Consider the following 21,157-nt stretch of genomic DNA (forward strand, 5'->3'; position numbering starts at 1 on the left):
TGAAAAAAAATACTATCAAAATGAACCTAAGTCTGAACTGAAAACTGAGGTAGTCAGTTTTTATAAGGACTTGACCCTTTTGAGTCAGAAAGGGACTTCAGTCTACTATCCTCAAATCAGCTATCCCCATTCCCCTTCCCTGCCCCACCTCACTCCCACCATGGCTGCAGTCTGCATGGTCTCTTTCTCAGTGAACTGGTTTTGTGAACATAAAGAGCATTACCTGCCACAGGATATTGAAATTTAGGTCATCTCAAGTTCTTCAGTTCAAAACTTAATTCTAGCCTGCTAATTCTGCATTGAAATTTCAGATTTTAAAAATCCTTCTTTTTAGAAACTTAGAATTTTATCAGTGGCCTTCTAAATCCTCACTGAGTACACTATGCAGAATCAGTGATAAGCAACCACTTTCAAGACTTGTTGAAGAGGAAGGAAGACACCAGCACTGTTAGTTACCCTCAAAAACTCAAGATTTCTTAACACCATACTTTACCAGGTTCTACGTTTGTGCAGAGAAAACACTGGGCTACCAGATTCCAAGCTTAACAAATATATATATAGAAAAAATGTCATCTATAATATTTTCTTCAGAAAGTCATTAGTGCAAATATAATTATATCAATAAAAAGTAAAGCAAAAATATATTTCAAGTATAAAAAGCACCATGCTCAGAAACAATACTACCTAAATGGCATTACTGCACAACAGTCAAAATATAATTGAACCTATCACTGTGAGTCTCAAATATATTATGAATCCATATTATTTTTGGTGAAATTCTTTGTACAACTTTGCAGGATGATTCATAATCACATTGGGTATATAAGTTTAGATTTTTATAACTTTCTTTAAAAATATACTCTACATTTTTCTCTGACTTTTCATGATTTAAAGCATGCAGAACGTAGGCAGAAACACCATTGGTATTAGATTTTCTTCAGCTGAGGCTGGCTATGCTAGAGACCCCCAGCTTTTCACAATGACAAATACCTCCAATTTAAAATTGTAGGCAAATAAGTATTTTATATGTATGCATTTTTTTAAAAAAAGGTGACTTTCCTCTATGCTGGAGTTGCTGTTTGGCTCCAGTGCCAAACAATAAGTTGGAATTACTCCTTAGTAATTATGCTGTTTGTTCACTTAGCAGTTTCTTAAACTGAGTGCTCAATAACTGTATGCTGAATTAAAGGGCCAACCAGTGAATGAATGAATGCATGTCCAAGGGGCTATGTTTCTAATGCCACAGGACTTCATTAGCTTTAGAGAGAAAAACTGGGCATCATTCATCTTTAAAGATTTTCTAATTGGGTTTACTAAGTAGGGTTGGTCAGCTCTAGTACAAGAGCAGAATTGCTTCTGGGGACCAGAATCTATGGGTGACAGAAAGAGTGTCAAATACAAGAGGTAAAAGACATTACCTCCTTTTAAAGCAAAGGCAACCTTCTGACTTCTGTGGACTAAGCCATACCCTGTGTGGTAAAGTGGACCCTATTGGATAGGCCCTACACCAAACCTACACTTTGCTATAAACAATTCAGACCATCTTGTTTTGACTTATATCTTTTCTTCTTACACATAAAATAATTTTCAGATAGTCAAATTCTTCTGTAACAACTCCTAAGCCCACTTGAAAATACTGCATACCTGTCTATACCAGAATTTCTTTTTATCTTCATTGGTCAAAAAGGAAAGTTCTATTTTTGTTGGATTGCAGTTGTCATAACTATTATCTGAAAAACATACAATTAGGTTTTCTTTTATTTGCATGTCTTCAATGTTTTCACAGGGCAGAGAATTATTCTCTCTCTGCTTCCCAGTTTTTCAAGTCATTATTAAACTAATGGAGAATACAACTGGAAGCTACTCTCTGAAGATCAATGAGTACAGATACAGCTACCAACACCTAATGGTTCAGCAGGAAACTGCCACACAGCTGGTTTGAAAAGGCTAGCATGGTTAAATCATAAGATTTAGCAAAACATAATTTAAAAAAAAAACGAGAACAATGATTTAGGTGTACCATATACAGTCATTAAATTCAAAATAGGTATAATAGTGATGTAGAAATCCCAATTCAAGTTATTTTCTGTAAGTCAAAGGACAATTTATACTTTTGAGGACAGCGTCCACAACTTATAACCTTGCAATGATTAGCTGTTCTTTAAATTATTGCAGCAGTGATGAACTTTCCCATTGTTTTAGGTTAATGAAGATGCTGAGGTATGCAATAACTGAATTTTTCACCTATTATCCCATTTTCAAAGGAAAACTTCAGGAAGAGTATTTATCCTGAAAAATAAAGAGACTTGGTGATTTGGAATTCCTCCTCCTTCTCCAAACTTTGAGGCTGTTGGGTTGCTGATGAGGTGTGATTGCTGTGAAGCTCTGCTTCAAGATCTGATTATGGTCAACACTTCCAAGCCAAAGTCAGGAATGCCACTTCTGCCATCTGTATAGGCTGGCACTCGCCCAGATTTTGTGCTTTGTTCAGAGGAACATGACACAAAGGAATGTCTTCAGAATTCACTTTTCCATTCCTAATGCCATACGCACAGAAGAAATCCAGCCAGCAGAGGAAATAGATTGCCTAGCAGAAGCCAAAGTGTAACCACTGGGCTAGAGGAACAGGAACAGAGATCTAGGGTTGAAAACAAAAAATTGACTTTCCACAGACATTTTTGGAAAAAATTATACCAACAAAATGTTGACAGATGAGTAGAGGTAATTATTAAAAGGTGAGGAAGGACTACCTTCAAGAGTAGAATCAAGAGTGACTTCCTGAAATCCATATATGCAAAGTCTTTTTTTATATTTATAGAAAAAGAACAAAATATTTATGTAGGAGAAAAGAAGATGTACCTACCATATCAAGGTTCAAAATCAGCACCCAAGAAAAGACAGGGTAGTATCCTGGCAAAGCTAAAGATGCTACACAGGAAAGTAAATGAAATTCTTGGCTATTCTGACATGGGATGCTGGACTCTCTTCTATTCTACCTTGTCCCTTCTAAGTAGGGTGACCCTATAATTTATCATCCCATATCAGGACATTTTGAGATAAGCGTTGAAATAAATTTCTAGTCTTAAGATGGAGCCTCTCCTGCCCATGGCGTCACATCAGCAAATTAAAACTTAGATAACTTTCATGTTTGTGTAAATGCTCCACTTGACCAGAACCACAGAATATCCAGTCAGCCAACCTCCAACCGCCGAGCCAGTGTGGGCTCTATACTTATTTCTTTGTTCCTTGATCTTTCTAAATAAGGTTAGATACTTAACCCCGGCCCATCAACCTAAGCTGAGTACTTCTTCCTTGTTTCCTGCTTGTAGCCCTTTTCCCTTATTTTACAGCTCTCTGGACTCCTGAGAGTAGAGACTGCCTGTGTGAAATAAAATTTGCTTTGATCAACTAAATTGTTCTCTTTGATAATTTTAACACAAGGAAATTATTAGTAATCATACCAGGACAATAGGCACGTGGACTGTCCCAGGCAAAACAGGACATACGTTCCCCAATCTCTAAATATCTACCCATCTATCCATATCACCCCAGGCTTGATTTGGAAACAGCAGAAGATTCTATGAGTTTTGGGCAGTAGGAGTATATTTTAATTTATCTAAGAGTTGTTCTAACAGCTAAAACTATTTCCCCCAAACAATTCTCAGAATGGAGTACATTTTTTAGCAGTCAAGAGACCAGGTCAACCTGACTTTATTTCAGGATGAGTTGTCCTTTCTACTATTTTGACCAATAAAGAACCAACCAAGCTTCAAGTCTGACTTGCTTAAAAGGTAAGAAAAAAAGGACTGGTTTTTCAGCTATAGAATTAATAAAATGATAATGTTAAGGCACTGGAGCTTGTTCTTCTGAGAACTATACAGTGTGGAATAAGTATTTTAAAAAATTATTTCACTGTATGTAATACAAGTAAACCATGGAGAACTTATATTCTTCCCCAATGGAACCAGCTGGCAATCGTTAAATGTTAGAAAAATCAATCCTTCTCAAAGCATGGTACCTGAGTCAACAACATCAGCATCACCTGGGAACTTCTCAGGCTCCAACCCAGATCTTCTGAATCAGAAACTCTGGGGGTGAGTCGTAGCAATCTGTGTTTTAACATGATTCTGATGCATGCTAAAGTTTGAGAACTTCTGAGCTCGAGCTGCAATGTCCAATATGGCAGCCATTAGCTATATGTGCTATTTAAATTTAAATTAACCAAAATGAGATGAAATATTTAGTTCCTCTGTCACAGTAGCCACATTTCACATGTTTAATAGTCACATGTGGCTAATGACTATTGTATGGGACAGCACAGATTATACAACATTTCCATCACCCCAGAAAGGTCTACTGGATACGTTTTGGCCTACAACATCAGGTAGAGTGGTCTTGGCTGGAATAAGGAATAGACCCTGGAGTCACTAATAACACAGGCATATCCCTTTATCTCCCGATTCTCAATTTGGCACAAAGGAAATAGGAGGGGAACTGAACTAACTGTTGTTTATCTACTGTTGGTACTAACATTTAACAAGCTATTAAAATATTAATGGCCGCTCTAGAACATTTGTTGTCCTTCAAAAACACTGCACTTTCTGTGACAGTACTCTTTAAAAAGGAAAGATACAAAGAGCGTGTTTCAAAATGAATCAGAGACGATCAGATCTGGGTTTTGATCTGAACCTCATTAGCTGTGACAGTGACTATATCACTTAATCTCTTTATACCTTAGTTTTCTCATGTGTAAAATGATAATTCCTACCTCATTAGGTTTTGTGATGATTAAATACAATGATATAGACATAAAGCACTCAGCAAAGTGTCTAGCATTTAATAAATAGAAACAAAATAACCTTCACAATCTGAAGAGATCAGAAAATTTAGAAATAAATCTTTCATATTCACTAATGGAAATTATGCCTAAAAGGTATCTATTCCTTTTTTTTTTTCTAAAAGGCATCTATTCTTGTAATATTTTATACATTTCTCAAAAGTGTGGTAGTGATTCGGAGGTTACAATCCTTTTTTGAGCATGCTTCCTCATAGAACTGGTTAACGGGGAAGAAATCACAACATAGCACCACAGTATCAGAAGGGTGACTACAAAGAGGGAGCTGGATAAGAAGTCAAGTCTAGGGCACAGGTTGGTGGAGGGGGTGGGGTCATTTGTAATCTCTACTCCCCACCTCCTTTCAACAGATTCACTTGTCTTTGCCATGCTCCAAGGACAGGAACTAATCACTTCACAGATCCTTGAACTAGTCTGGCTTTCTCCTCATTTCTACACATTTTTTTACTGTACTCCTAAGATTCTTACCCCTGAACCAGCTGGAGTAACTCTCTCTTTAACTCAACTCTAACTGCTAATGGCTGAATCAATGCTCATCTCTTGGACATTGAAATGATGATATTTCTTATAGTTAACTCTGAGATTAGGCCTGAGCATGGGAACTCCATCAGAACCACCTATTTGTAGACTAGCAGCCCTTTAATTCTAGCCAAAGCAATTTAACAATAACAAAATCAAGTCATCCTATCACTTCATATGAAAGTTAACTAAGAATATTTAACACTACATTTATTATATACCATATCAAAAGGACCTAAGATCTTTTAATTCATTGTGCATTACTATTATAACCGCAGAAAACTCAGCTGGCTCACAGAAGTTAAGTGAAAAGAGTTAACACAGCAGGCCTGAGATGGTCATCATTTGAAAGTCCTGTTTGCAAGGACGGCCTTTAGCTGGTGTCTGGGAAGTGGTTTCTTCCAGACTTCACCCACTGTCCCCTTTCCCTTTGCTGATTCTGCTTTGTATCTTTTTGCTCTAACAAAGCTTAGCCGTAAGTACAACTAGAGGCTGAGTCCTTTGAGTCCTAGAGAGTCATGAAATCTGGGGGTGGTCTTAGGCACCCCTAACACAAGTATTAATCTCCCCAAATTCACCCTCTACTTATAGCCCATGTCTTGATAAAGGACCCAGAATGTGGGAAAGAAAGGGAATTAAATTTTAGAGGTGAAGAAACTTTGAGCTATAAAGTGAACGTAGCCCTTTGTTTTCAACCAGACCGTGGAGCAAGCAAAGGGCTATACAGTTCCATTTAAAAAATACCTCCAGTTGAGAAAATGAAACATGGCCTATTCCAAAATATCAAACTGTCATAAAATCTCATAGGTCATTTAATTAAAATATCATGGACCATAGGTCAAAGCTTTCATTGAGAGTTCATGAGTTCTGCTTTTAAAACTTAGAAATGGGTCATCAGCCTCAGTTTGCACATCTTCATCAACAGGGAATGCACTCTTCTCCTGGTTCTAAAGGATTTTACTGGAATCTGTCTCCCTACAACTTTAATTCATTGTTCTCAGTCCTACTCTCTGGAGTCTCACAGAATGAGTAATATATCTCTCAGTGAAAACCACTGTCTTTGCCAGCCTGTCTTTCTATCTCACTGTGTATATTTGCATCTCCCTGCACCTTTCTCTTCTTTGTGGGCATGTCAATCCCTTCTTTGAGCATCTTTTCCAGTGACTTTCCCGCTCTTTCGCCTCACCTAGTTATAATATAACTAAAATATATTTAATTGCTTTTTGTATTCATGAACAGAATTTTTACTCTTACTTTCAAAACGAATGGCTGAAACATTAACTTTTTGTAACCTTCAATGAATGTTTTTGTGCAAGTCAGAGGTTCTTCACATATCGAAAGTTTCCTCACCCTCACTCTTACTGAAGAGAGGTGTCAAGTCTACCTACCTTCAATTTCTAACCATGGAGGGAAGGCGATCTTCCCATAAAACTGCAATTAGAAGAGAAGACGCGCAACCTGTTTTAGAGCTTCCTTGCAGGGCATTTTCAACATCTTGTAAGAAAAGTCCTTCTCTATACTCCAACCACAGAGGCTACTCACCTAGGGGTAGAGCTCGGGTCAAGTTAGTAGTTGGAGGATCTGTTTCTGGGGGACAGAGCTCACAGAAGTCCCAACATGATGGGCAGAGCAAGTTTCCATCGTGAATCCAGCCATTCATCTGAATACTGACGGGGAGGACCTGCCCGGCCCGACTACACAAATATGAAGTATCCTGAACCCAAACCTTCAGACCTTGTGGAGAACAAGAAACCTTCAAAAAGTGAAAAAAAAAAAAAAATCAGATCAGTAAGATTCTAGTATGTGAGCCTTCTCCCTCAACTGTAGGAAAATATGGCAGAATTTACTAAAAATGCTGGCTATAAAAGACAATTTGGAATGTGGGCCTATTTTAATTTCATATAAAGAGGGTTAAGTTATCCATGTTCTAAAAGAATTTCACTCTGTGGTAGTAGTAGTTCTTAGACTTTTTGTCTAGAACCTTTTAAAAAATCTAATGAAAGCTATGGACCCTTCCTGAAAAAAACAAGGTAACATACAGCTTTACATACAATTTGGATTCACAGACCCCTGAAGCCAAGTTATCAATAATAACATTTCTGTAGATTCTAGTATCCTCCTATAATTCAGGTTAAATGTCTGTCAAAGAGCCATGAATCATGTCACTTTTTCTACAAGTTGCTAAATTTTGTAACTCAAATTTTTTTAGTTGTTTTAAATTATAAAAATAGGGCTTCCCTGGTGGTGCAGTGGTTAAGAATCCGCCTGCTGATGCAAGGGACACAGGTTCGAGTTGTGGTCCGGGAAGATCCTACATGCCGCACCCAACTAAGTGCATCCAACTAAGCCTGCATGCCACAACTACTGAGCCTGCGCTCTAGAGTCCGCAAGCCACAACTACTGAAGCCTGTGTGCCTAGAGTCCGTGCTCTGCAACAAGAGAAGCCACCACAATGAGAAGCCCGCACACTGCAACGAAGAGCAGCCCCCGCTCTCCGCAACTAGAAAAAGCCCATGCGTAGCAACGAAGACCCAACGCAGCCAAAAGTAAATAAAATAAATTATAAAAACAATATATGCTCATTGTAAAAAAAAAAAAGCACACTGTATAGAAATGACATAGTAAAAGTTTGTTATTCATTATCTCTATCCCAGATCCTCTGCTCAGAGATGAAAATGGTCACAGTGATTTTATACAACTGGTAACATCTTTAAAAGCAGGATTCATATCTCATATACAAGGGGTAACTAATGAAATCAATTTTAAAAAACAAACATATTAAAGTTAACTTTAAGAAAATTTATAATGACTGTGTTGTCTTCAAAGTTGTTTTCTTTTTTTTAAATAAATTTTATTTATTTATTTATTCATTCATTCATTCATTCTGGTTGAGTTGGGTCCTCGCTCCTGCGCACGGGCTTTCTCTAGTTGCTGAGAATGGGGGCCACTCCTCATCGCAGTGCACAGGCGTCTCATTGTAGTAGCCGCTCCCATTGTGGAACACAGGCTCTAGGTGTGCAGGCCTCAGTAGCTGTGGCATGCGGGCGAAGCAGTTCTGGCTCGTGGGCTCCAGAGTGCAAGCTCAGCAGCTGTGGCGCACAGGCTTAGCCACTCCGTGGCATGTGGGATCCTCCCAGACCAGGGCTTGAACTCTCATCCCTTGCATTGGCAGGTGGACTCCCAACCACTGTGCCACCAGGGAAGCCCTCAAAGTTGTTTTCTAAAAAGACTTTACATTATGCTACTTCACCTTAAATATTTCTGGATCTTCTCTCCTGGAACTATCTTCAAAAAAGTGCATGGTTCTGAGTATGTTTGATGGTGGCAAATTTTTACTTTGCAAGTAGATGTAATTTTTGGAAATACCCAAAACTTGCCCAGATCCAAGTCTGGTAAAGGCAGTTGACTACACTGGTTAAGACTAGGTCAACATAGGTATGATGTAAAATACTGAAATTGACTTCTTAGATGGCTATTAAACTATCTCTAAAAGTAATTTAAAAAGGAGGTCCAAAAGTGTTTTTCAACAATGGAGTCATTTTAAAAACAACTCTTTTCATCAATTAAGTTTAAATATAACATTCATTTGGAAATTTAAGTTATAATAAGCTATCAAGAAAATAAACAACAAAGTGTAAACTCTTCTATAAGTCTGTCATTCAATGACCCACACCCAGTAAGCATTACCACAGCTGCAATGCAATGTAATCATTCTTTTAAGTGAGAATTGACTGGGTATTGTGCTTGGTGCTGAAAAGGATACCAAAGAAGTCCATGACACAGTGCCTGACCTCTAGCAGCTTTAATTGAGGAGAGAAGGGTAGGATATACAAATTTCCCCCCAAAATTAACTGTGTCAGACTGTTTTATGATAAAGAGGCAATAAATAAGAAAAAGAACAAAGATTAGAAAGTTTCATGGAAGAAAGCATTTATATTCTAAAGATGTGCACAGGGTTTGCATCACAGTGAGGGAGACATGTTGTGAGCTGGTGGGCTGTGTCAGAGTCCAAGTAGGTGAGGAGAGTAACCGCGTAGGGGTGGATGAAGATAGAAAGGAGTGGACAGATCAAATAACAAGCATATTAAGGACAAAGAGAGCCAGATTTCTCACTGCTACTGCTTGAAAGAAGAGTTACAAATATGGGAAGGGAGAAAACTAAAATGAATTATTTGGTGTTAAACTGGAATCAAAGATACTGGTACAAACTCATGGTTATATATATGCACATGTACGAGTATATATAAAATTACATACACACATATATTTCCTAGCTCTGTTCACCAAGAAGGCCTGGGGAGCAGCTGTATCCCAACAGCAATGAACAATACATCTAGCACCCAGACTTTATTTTTTAAATAAATTTATTTATTTATTTTTGGCTGCATTGGGTCTTTGTTGCTGTGCACAGGCTGTCTCTAGATGCGGCAGGTGGGGGCTACTCTTTGTTGTGGTGCTTGGGCTTCTCGTTGAGGTGGGTTCTCTTGTTGCAGAGCACGGGATCTAGGTGCGTGGGCTCCAGTAGTTATGGCATGCAGGCTCAGTAGTTGTGGCTCGTGGCCTCCAGAGCACAGGCTCAGTGGTTGTGGCACAGGGGCTCAGTTGCTCTGCAGCAATGTGGGGTCTTCCCGGACCACGGCTCAAACCCCTGTCCCCTGCATTGGCAGGCGGATTCTTAACCACTGTGCCACCAGGGAAGTCCCTAGCACCCAGACTTTAGTCTCTAAATACCTCACTCCACTAAAAGAAACAAGAGCTCCTTGGAGAAATGATTAATTCCAGGGCTGGGGCAAAGAAAGTGAAGATGAGCCTAGAATATCTTGTGCTAGAAAGCAAGGAAATAGTTAAAAAGATAGGACAGCCAAAAGGACACAGGAACCAACCTGAAGGGCTCCCTCCCTTTGGCTAAATCTGGGGCAACTTAAATATCCAAATAAATAATGATAGTAATGGTAATACCCACTGAATAAAATGCAATCTGTGAGTCAATACAGATTTAAATGCATAAATTAATAAAATGAAGGTATGATAAGAAATAAGTTATCGATATAGTACTTTTCCCCCCAAATACTTACTAATTAAAAAGGGAATTAATTAAAAGAGAAAAACAGTAACTTGACAGTGGAGAAGCCTGGTAGATATCAGCAAGTTAACATGACCAGCAAAGGGACAAATCAAGAGTGCACCACCAGGGACTTCCCTAGTGGTCCAGGGGTTAAGAATTGTCTTGCAATGCAGAGGATGCTGGTTTGATCCCTAGCTGGGGAAGTGGGATCCCACATGCCATGGGGCAACTAAGCCCGTGCACCACAACTAGAGAGCCCACGTGCCGCAACTAATGAGCCCGCACACCACAACTAGAGAGAAGCCCGCGCACTGCAACGAAAGGTCCTGCGTGCCAAAACTAAGACCTGATGCAGCCAAAATAAATAAATATTTAAAAAAAAAAAGTGTACCACCAAAAAAACACAAGCATCACTTCTGTGATATTACTGCCCAAAACATATTACATGAATTTAATCATGAGGAAACATCAGACAAACCCAAATGGAGACACATCATAGATAAGAACTGGCTTGTAATCTTTAAAAGTGTCAAGGTGATGAAAGTCAAGAAAAGACTGAGGAACTGTTCCAGATTGAAGGAGACCAGAGATGTGACAACTACTCAATATGTGATATCAGTGCAGATCCTATTACTACACGGACATTATTGGGACAATTGGCAAAACTTGAACGGGGTCCAAGAATTAGATGTATCAGTGTTATTTCCTGATTTTTTTGGTAGTACTGTGGTCATATAGGAGGATGTCCTTGTTTATAAGGAATAGACATTAAAGTATTTAGGGGTGAAGGGGCAGACTGTCAGCAATTTGCACTTAAATGACCCATATTTTTGTACCATTCTTGCAACTTCTCTGTCAAAATAAGTAAAACAAAGAACAACAGAAAACAAAACAGCTAATCCAAATGCTAATTGTTTGGAAATCATGCACATTTTCCCATATAAATGGTTGTGAGTATTAAATTAGCAAAATTAACTGACAACACTAGGTACTACAGGGAAGCCAAGTACATTCAGTCTTTGTAGATGGTATTACGTAATCCCTTTGTGGTGGTGGTGGCGGTGTAGAGAAGACATTAAAACAGGCTGAAAAGGTTATCCTCCTATTATAGTTCACACTGTTCCAGCTTTATCCCCTTTATTCTAATAAAAAGGTAAAGGATGTAAATATACTTACAAAAGCATTTTTATATAGTGAAAAGTGAAAATTAATTCAATATCTCACAGGAAAATGACTTCCCTAATTATGATACTTTAAAATGATGCAATGTTCTACAGCTATGAAGAACAGTAAGTATTATGATTGGGAGAACTTGGAAAAGGTATCTTGGTCTGTATAAAAAGTACTAAGTTGGGGCTTCCCCGGTGGCGCAGTGGTTGAGAGTCCGCCTGCCGATGCAGGGGACGCGGGTTCATGCCCTGGTCCGGGAGGATCCCACATGCCATGGAGCGGCTGGGCCCGTGAGCCGTGGCCGCTGAGCCTGCGCGTCCGGAGCCTGTACTCCGCAACGGGAGAGGCCACAGCAGTGAGAGGCCCACGTACCGCAAAAAAAAAAAAAAAAAAAAGTACTAAGTAAAGTCACTAAAACAAAATTATGTATTCTGATTACAACTAGATCAAAACTATGTATTTAAGTAATACATAATCTTTAATGGAATGAATTCATCAGAAAATGGTTGTTGGATTATAGTTGTCAGATTATAGGATTATAGCTGGAAAGTGTTTATTTTTCATTGTCTTTTATAAGGTTTCAAAGGTCATTTTACAGGAATTGTATGGTGTGTGAGTTATACCTCAATAAAGCAGTTACCAAACACAAGAGTTAATTTTAAAGAAACTTTAAAAATAGTAAGTTAAATTGTCAGCTACATTAGTCCATTTAGCTCTTGTAGGTGAGATGGCACAACAAATTCTTATGTTTCAGTTTTCAAGATCACACTCTCCTCCCTGATGTCCATTAGTAGGTTATGGAATATTCATTAGGTTTGATGCTCGTAAGTTACAGAATGCCTGTATCTTAGTAAGTTCTATGGTGATGCAGTCATTTAATATCAGACATGCAAATAATAAATTAAGAAAATAGTAGTTTGCTCTCTTTGGATTTCTAATTTCAAAGGAAAAAAATCTACTATTAATCAGTAGTTGATTTATTAATTCTTAAATACATGCTTTCTTCAGATTTTACAAAATAAATTATAGTTTTTTTTCCATTACAAAGTAGTTTTAAAGAACAAAATTACAGAACTTCCCTGGTGGCACAGTGGTTAAGAATCCGCCTGCAATGCAGGGGACATGGGTTTGATCCCTGGTCCGGGAAGATCCCACATGCCGCGGAGCAACTAAGCCTGTGCACCACAACTACTGAACCTGTGTGTCACAACTACTGAAGCCCACTTTGCAACAAGGAGAAGCCACCACAATAAGAAGCCCACACGCAAGCAGCGAAGACCCAATGCAACCAAAAATAAATAAATAAATAAATGTAAAAAAAAAGAACAAAATTACATGTTTCCTAACATTTCCTTAGGATCTATGCCCAGAAGCAAAATTGTTATAAAACTTGCTGATATATAGCAACTATATATAATTTTTAAACAGAGAAAGGCAATTTCTCTCAAAGAAATGACAATATTTTGACAAAACACAAATATACAAACTAATATTTACAATGAATAAGTTAAAGTATTAATCAGTAGAAATAAAAGATATAAAATGTATTTGAAAATATAAAAACCATATAATGAGATACAATTATGTAATATTTGGTACAGTTATTAACAATCATATGGTTTACCTGATAGCATCCACTCCCCCAGTCTGGGTAACTCAGCTTCCTTTCACACTTTTCCATGACAAATGCTGATTTCTGAATTAGACAAACTGAATGAGGTCCATACTTTTCAGCACCATAGTTTTTAAAAAGGTCTGAAGCAAACCAGAAAAGTTTTCTTTATTAAAAATTGACTTTGGGCTCAAAGAATAAGAAATTGAAGTATTCCACTCTTATAATTAAAAGTTGCTTTAAAAATAAAACATGTTTCATGGAAATTTTCAATTAAAAAAAATCAAGAGAGAGGGTTCCAAACTCAAACTGGATTCTCAATAAAGCAATTGGTAGGAGAATTATTATATCAGAAACAAGAGATAAAATTGGGCCTAAAGCAACCAAGTTAAATATATAGAGGAAATGGCACTAAGAATCACCTTCAATGGTGTCCTAAATAGGAGTCACTTTCCAAGTGACCCAGATAGATGAGGTCAAGTGATTTATATAATGAAGATTTTTTTGGAGTGCTGCAACTTTTGCAAGACGTTCTTGTATTTTCAACTTATGCCATCTCCTGGAAGTCAATAAATGACAGGTTGAGCTAGTCTTAGACTAAGCACAAACCTGCAGAGGTATGGGGCAAACTAAATGACCCCTAACTAGCTAATGGACAAAGGAGTGAAATCCTTAAAGCCTAGGAATTTAAAAAAAAAAAAAAAAAAAAGCCTAGGAATTAAAAAAAAAAAAAAAAAAAGCCTAGGAATAATTTTCTCTCTACACTTAATACAAGTTTCACCTTTTGAAAGCAGAGTTCAATTAGCCCATTTTGAAATATTATAAAGATAAAAATTTTATGTCAGTTTAAAAAATCTTAATTGTATAAGCTAAGAAAGAAAATGTAAAACAATAAAACAGAACTTTATGTTTCTTTATTTATTAATATTTCAAAGTCTTCAAAACACATAGTGATCATTGTCCAGAAAAAGAAAAGAGGGGTCAGCCAATCCCTCAGGTCAAATCCTGAGAAATACCTGTTTTTATAAAGAAATTTTTATTGGAACACAGCTATACTCATTCACTTACATATTATCTGTAACTGCTTTCACACTTAACAGCAGAGCTGAAAAGTTGCAACAGAGACTGCATGACCCATAAAGCCTAAAATATTTACTATCTTGCTTTTTATAATAAATATTTGCCAACTCCAGCTCTAAAACATTAAAATGTGGTATCTTTGGCAAACCCATAATTGACAAATATGTGCATTTCTTTTGCTGTAACATGCAACTGCTGCGTAGTTATGTCATTAGACATTTATTAAGTAGGTAAGTGATGGGGAAAAAAATGACTTACAAATCCAGTTACATCTGCCAGGTTTAAGAATAAAAGGAAAACAATTATGGAAATTTTAATTTTAAATGATTTAGTCTGAAATAAAGTATGGAATGGGGGCGAGGAGGAAAGGACCAGGTTGAAAATTTTGATGACCACAGGCAGAAAAACTACTTATTGCTCTTGATTAACAAATCAGATGTGAGAACATTTTGTTTACAAAGGTGGTTAGTATGAGCTATAACTACTATTGCTGAATATCCAATTGCCATACTGTTTATTTCCTTGATGGCCTGTTCATTTAAATATACTAAATGGGAATAAATAAGATGGCAATACATCTTACTAGCCATGGGACAATAGTATTATTCTGATATCTGGAGAATGACACGTTATGTCTAAATTACATAAAATGCACACTCCTCAGGAGAGGAAAGAATAGGATACCTAATATGATTTAATAAAAAGAGTTCTGCATTGGAGGATCTTGCACTGACATCAATTAAATGTATTACTTAGTAGCTCTTCCCTCATCTGTGAAATTCGATAATATCTTCTCTATGTCTCTTGTCAGGTTTTTAGAAGAACAAAATGAAATGATAAAAGTGAAATTGTTTTGCAAATGAAAAGTGTCATGCAAATATAAGGTATTACTAAACGGTAGTGTGTGTACACACATGTGCAAGTGTATCTAATAGCTAACAATCCTTTCTATGTGTCGTAATTCTAAGCACTTACTGTCACAACTCTATGAGACAGGTATTATCTCTTTTGTACAGAGGAGAAAACTGAGGCACAGAGAAGTTACTTTGAACAGGTGGATAGCAGTGGAACCACAACATAAACTCAGACAATCTGGCTCCAGGGTCTGTATCCTTAACCACTATTTTGTATTGCTGATATATACTTTTAATATGTATATAACATTTAATTTCACTAAACTACTAACCTGGTTGATTTTCCAATACTCTACAATCTGAGCTGCGCTGATATTCACCACTTAAATGCCAACTGAATTCCTGACTGAAAGGGCAGTAGTCAGCAATTTCTACTGAACCACCGTAATAAGGCAGATCTTCTGCAGGTACTCCACTGAGTTCATCAAAGTACTACAAAGAAAAAAATATTAGGCAGGCAGGAGAGTAAGAAACATTCTATATAATCAAAACAAAGCCCACAGGCAATTTATAGCAACCAATTAATGCTGTATAACACAAAGAAGATATTAATCTATTTTTTACATACATAGTACAACACAAAGATAGTTAATATACTACCTGAGGGGTATTTTGAGGTTGTTGTAGTTTTAGAAATAAGCAAGGTAAGTAAATTAGTCTGTTTTTTATTAGATGACAAATTTGACTAATGTTTTAAAAGCATGAATAGGAAGAGTTTTAAGAGCTGACAAAACACAAAACTAATGCATAGAATTAAGATGTTTTAAATTTAATGTACTTCAAGTGTTTTTAGGAGAATTTATATGTTGTTTTGACAAACCTGAAAAAACCATAAGAAAATGAATGAGATCATATATATAAAATACTTTGAACACCAAAGGAACAAGGTACCAGATAAATTTTAAAGATTTCACATTTTAAATTATATTACTAAGAGTAGAAATATACAGTCGCCATCTTCTGGTGTCTAAAGCACTCAGTGTGGTCATAAACGTATGTAGGAAGCTCAAAATTTAGCAACAGTCACTTTAAATTCACTTCTGAGATATCGTTTCTGACTAATGGATCCTTTGTCAATGGCAGGCAGAGCTGAGGCTTTTTTTTAGAAATAGCCACTTCAACAAAAAACTTAAAGGTCAAATCAGAGATTCAGACTGGATACATGGGACCATTTCCTTCACCTTTCAGATCTCATTAGGCAAACTTTTCTAAAGCAGAATTTCCAAGTCTTCTAATTAACTGGACTATAGTACCTTAGTTACTCTATTTTATTTCCTTTTTAAAAAATTTTTTTATTTTATAATGGGTGTAGTTGATTAATAATGTTGTGTTAGTTTCAGGTGTACAGCAAAGTGATTCAGTTATACATGTATCTATTGTTTTTCAAATTCTTTTTCCATTTAGTTATTACAGAGTATTCAGCAGAGTTCCCTGTGATATACAGTATAGGTCTTTATTGGTTATCTATTTTAAATATATCAGTGTGTACATGTCAATCCCAAACTCCCAATCTATCCCTCCCCCTCCCCCTTTCCCCCTGGTAACCATAAGTTCGTTCTCTAAGTCTGTGAGTCTGTTTCTGTTTTGTAAATAAGTTTAGTTATATCATTTTTTAAAGATTCCACATATAAGTGATATATTTGTCTTCTTCGGTTAGTTTCTTTCTTTAAAGAACCTTGTTTTTGATATAAATTAAAGACGAAGACTTTGGAAATAATTAAAAAGAAAATACAAACAATTTATAAAAAATAGATCAAAATAGGGACTTGCCCAGTGGTCTAGTGGTTAAGACTCCACGCTCCCAATGCAGGGAGCCCGAGTTCGAACCCTGGTCAGATCCCACAAGCCACAACTAAGACCCGGTGCAGACAAATAAAATATATATATATATATATATATATATTTTAAAATAGATCAAAATAAATATTCTAAATGTCTCTTACCATTACTACAAGACATTGCTAGATATTAATTAACTGCTATCAATTAACACGTTGGTTATAAAGAAATGGAAGAATTCTTCGGTTTTTTCTAACTTACAGAAAACAAATGGGGGCTTATAAATTGAAAAACTTAAGAGAATTCACTCTTGTAATTCAAAATGGAGACTTCTTTTTAAAAGGTTGATTCCTGAAACTGTGCCCCAAATAAGTGTTACCTGGTACTCCTGAGGTAAAGGTTTCGGAAACTTCTGCAAATTACACACTGCAACTGCTCTCTGGTCCTGTCTGCAAGTTAACTGCAATGGATTACTTCTGAGCGTGTTACAGTAAGGGCTCAGCATTTGTCTCCTGTATACAAAGATAAAACACCATGGTATCAAACTCTGAAGAAGATATTATAAGTCTATTCTAGAGTTGTCTTTTCCATTACAATTTCAATATGTTTTAATACCTTAAAACTAATTGCTAAACCAGTTGTAAGTTATAAACTTACTTTTCAAAGCATAAAGGAAATGCTTAATGTAGGTGTGAGGATTAATGCTAGATATATGACTATTTCACTGTTATTAAATAAGGTCCTATTTATCTCTTTCTCCACTTTTGCCATAAAATGGAGTCCCAAGGTCCCTAACCAGTCTCCCTTCTTCTCTCTACCTTTCAGAGTCTTCTTACGTTTGCTTTATTTATAATGTCTAGGGGTTTTAGTTGTACTTAGAAGGAGGAATAGGAAAGAGTACATCTACATCTTCCCAGAAATGGAAGCAGGACTTGTATTTTTATATTATTAAAAAAAAAAGTTTTCCCGGGGGAGTTCCCTGGTGGCCTAGTGGTTAGGATTCTGGGTTTTCACTGCCATGGTCCAGGTTCAATCCCTGGTCGGGGAACTGAGATCCTGCAAGCTGCACATGGCACCATAAAAAAATTCCCCAGGTGATTGTGATGCATTCAGACTAAGGAACTATGTTGGGGAATAATATGATGTTGTATCCCGCAGGCTTGAAAGCCTGGTAGATGCCCAGCCTCCAGACTGAAGAAAGAGCGCAGAGACAGTGACAAAGACATCAATGGTTTATTCTTACACATCTGAAACAAAAGCATCCTGGCGTGATACCCCACTGTGCATGGCAGACTGCAGGCGGGACATGGCAGCAATCTTCCCTACTCAGGGGAGAAAGGGGCTACCATTTATGGGGGAACTGATGTCAGGTGGGCTCATCAGTTACCAGGGAAGCCAGCAGCTGGGGTGGGGGCAAGCACGTAGGCAGTTACTGATTAAGCCCTATAATTCAGAGAATTGGATAGTCATGTGAATGAAGCAGGGACTGGTCGAGCAGATGAACAGAGAGCAAGAGGACAGCATCTTGAGTGGCCTGACCATACACCTTTTATTTGGCATTTTATGATTAATAGAACTTTCAAATAGTATATAATCTCATTATTTCTAAAAGGAACCCTCCAAAGTAGACGCAGTATCTTCATTTTACTGATAAGTAAAAAGTTTGAGACAATTAGCTTGCCCAAGATCATTCAGCTGGTGAAGGACAGAGCTGAGACTTCAATCTCTCTCTCCAAGGCCAGTGCCTTGCTCATCACAGAAGTACCTGGTGATGGGTACTTGTGTTAAAGATGTTATTCTTATCTTTTGTCATCTGGGCTAGGCCTCAAAGCAGTTTAAATCACTCAGAGTTTCTACTAAGGAGTCTGACGTCTGAGTTATAAGCCTGCTGTGAGAAAAGCTGCTCCTAAGCAGTAGCAGGAAGCACTGCAGTTACTTTGGGGACAGCTGGTTAACTCCAGCACTACAACCTGATCTGCCAGTGTAGCTGTTCCCAAATTTTGCTGCACATTAGAATCATCTAGAGAGATTTTTAAAGTCTCCATGCCCACCTTGCACCCCATACCAATTGAATCAGAATGTCTGAAGGCAGGAATCAGGCATTAGTATGACTCATAAAAGGACAAACTGATAATTTGAAATTCATCAAAATTAAAAAACTTCTGCTCCACAAAAACCATATTAAGAGAACTAAAAGTCATATTGGCATAAGACACAAAGAGACATCTCACCAAAGAGGATACGTAGATAGCAAATAAGTACATGAAAAGATGTTCAACATCATTAGCCATTAGGGAAATGCAAATTAAAACCACAATGATATATCACACTACCTTTCAGAATAGCTTAAATAAAAAACGGTGACGGGGGCAGAGTCAAGATGGTGTACTAGGAGGATGCGGAATTTTCGTCTCCTCACAACTAGGGCACCTACCAGGCTCCCGTGGGGCACCATGGAGACCTAAGGGTATGGGAAGAAACCCCAGTGACTGGGTAGGATGTGGGGCGTGGGGGGAGTGACGGGGGAGGAGAAGTGGAGGTGGGATGGGACTGGCACCCCTGACGGGCGGCTGGGGAAGGGGAAGGGATTCCCACGCCCCAAGGGGGAAACGGGAACCACTGGGAGGGCAGAGGATCAAAAGGGAGGGTGGCCAGGTTTCCCCTGCCCACCTGGACCCCCAGGAACCTGTTGAGAACCCAGGCCTGATCCTCTGCCCACCTAGGCCCCCTCCAGCCACAAGGGTCCTGAGGGAGTGGGAGGGAGGGAAGGGGGAGCAAAAGTAAAGGCTGGACCTACAGGACAGGCAGCCCTGAGGGGTGGATGGGGGAGGGGAAGGAGTTCCTACACCCATCGGGACCCACCCACAGTTAGGGGTCCAGCCCGATGGTGGACAGCCTGGGGGAGACAGTGGGGGAGGGGTGCAAAGAAACAGAAGGAAACGGGGCCAGTGCTTTCCCTGTCCACTTAGGCACCGGGAAGCCTGCTGGGCTCCCAGGCCTAATCCTCTGCCCTTGGAGCGTCCCTCCTGCCACACAGAGCCCAAGCCCCGCCCCTACACCCCCACCCAGGGCCCCACCTCTACACTCGGAGACCCCCTCCGAGACCCCCTCCAACGGCGCTGGGCCTAAACCCCACCCACACACCCTCACGCAGGGCCCGAGGTCCAAACTCCGGAACCCCACGCTCCAGAAGTCCTCCTTTCAACGTGCTGCCTCTCCCCTTCTGGGCGGGTCCTAAGCAGAGGCCCCGCCCCATGCTCAAATTTCACCCCCCACCCGCCTAGGTCCTGCCCCACTCTAAACCCCGCCTCTGCCTAAGTTCCACCTCCACCCCCCCAGCCTAAACTGTGCCCCCATAGCCAAGGCTTTTTTTTTTCCTCTTTTAGATTGGGGTTCTGTTTTACCTTGTTGATTCACTGTTGTTGATTCTTTTATATTTTTCCTAATAAAGCTTTTATTTTTCTAATTTTATTTTATTCTTTATACTTTGTTAGTGACCTCTCCTTTTGGCTTGTTGCCCCCTTCCCTTTTTCTTCTTTTTTTTTGCTATGGTTTTATTTTACCTTGTTGCAGTTGTTTCAATTATAGTTTTATTTTTCCTGATGTATTTTTATCTTTCTAATTTTATTTTGTATTTTATTCTTTAATATTGTACTGTTCCTTTTTTTCTTTCTTTCTTCCTCTTTTTTTTTTTTTTTTACTGTGCCATGAAGCTTGCGGGATCTTGGTTCCCAGGCCAGAGGTCGGGTGGGAGCTCTGAGTCCAAACTGCTGGACTAACAGAGAACCTCAGACCCCAGGGAATATCAATCAGAGTGAGGCCTCCAGAAGGTCCTCATCTCAGCACCAAGACCCAGCTCTGTCTAACTGCCTGCAAACTCCAGTGCTGAACGTCTCAGGCCAAACAACCAGTAAGACAGGAATAAGCACCATCCATCAAAAAAAAAAAAAAAAAGAAACGACAAAAAAAATATGTTACAGACGAAGGAGCAAGGTGAAAACCTACAAGACCAAATAAACGAAGAAGAAATAGGAAACCTACCTGAAAAAGAATTCAGAGTAATGACAGTAAAGATAATCCAAAATCTCGGAAACAGAATGGAGAAAATACAAGAAACATTTATCAAGGATCTAAAAGAACTAAAGAGCAAGCAAACAGTGATG

At 38.4% G+C, this 21,157-nt stretch overlaps 1 protein-coding gene across 1 annotated transcript in view; it reads right to left on the reverse strand.

Annotated features, from left to right (window-relative positions):
- Positions 1 to 1,776: 1,776 nt before the first annotated feature.
- The window catches only part of LMLN (leishmanolysin like peptidase), a gene marked incomplete at its 5' end in the record, with an annotated part of 74,967 nt that continues 55,586 nt past the window's right edge, over positions 1,777 to 21,157 (reverse strand). Inside the window, 5 exons of the mRNA XM_082839184.1 lie at positions 1,777 to 2,638; positions 6,917 to 7,127; positions 13,234 to 13,364; positions 15,488 to 15,647; positions 17,374 to 17,506. Of these exons, the coding sequence (XP_082695310.1) occupies positions 2,538 to 2,638; positions 6,917 to 7,127; positions 13,234 to 13,364; positions 15,488 to 15,647; positions 17,374 to 17,506 (736 nt within the window). The 3' untranslated portion in view covers positions 1,777 to 2,537. The remainder of the gene's footprint in view (positions 2,639 to 6,916; positions 7,128 to 13,233; positions 13,365 to 15,487; positions 15,648 to 17,373; positions 17,507 to 21,157) is intronic.

The sequence above is a fragment of the Leucopleurus acutus genome, assembly GCF_964270905.1.
Source record: "Leucopleurus acutus genome assembly, chromosome: 5".
NCBI classification, from domain to species: domain Eukaryota; kingdom Metazoa; phylum Chordata; class Mammalia; order Artiodactyla; family Delphinidae; genus Leucopleurus; species Leucopleurus acutus.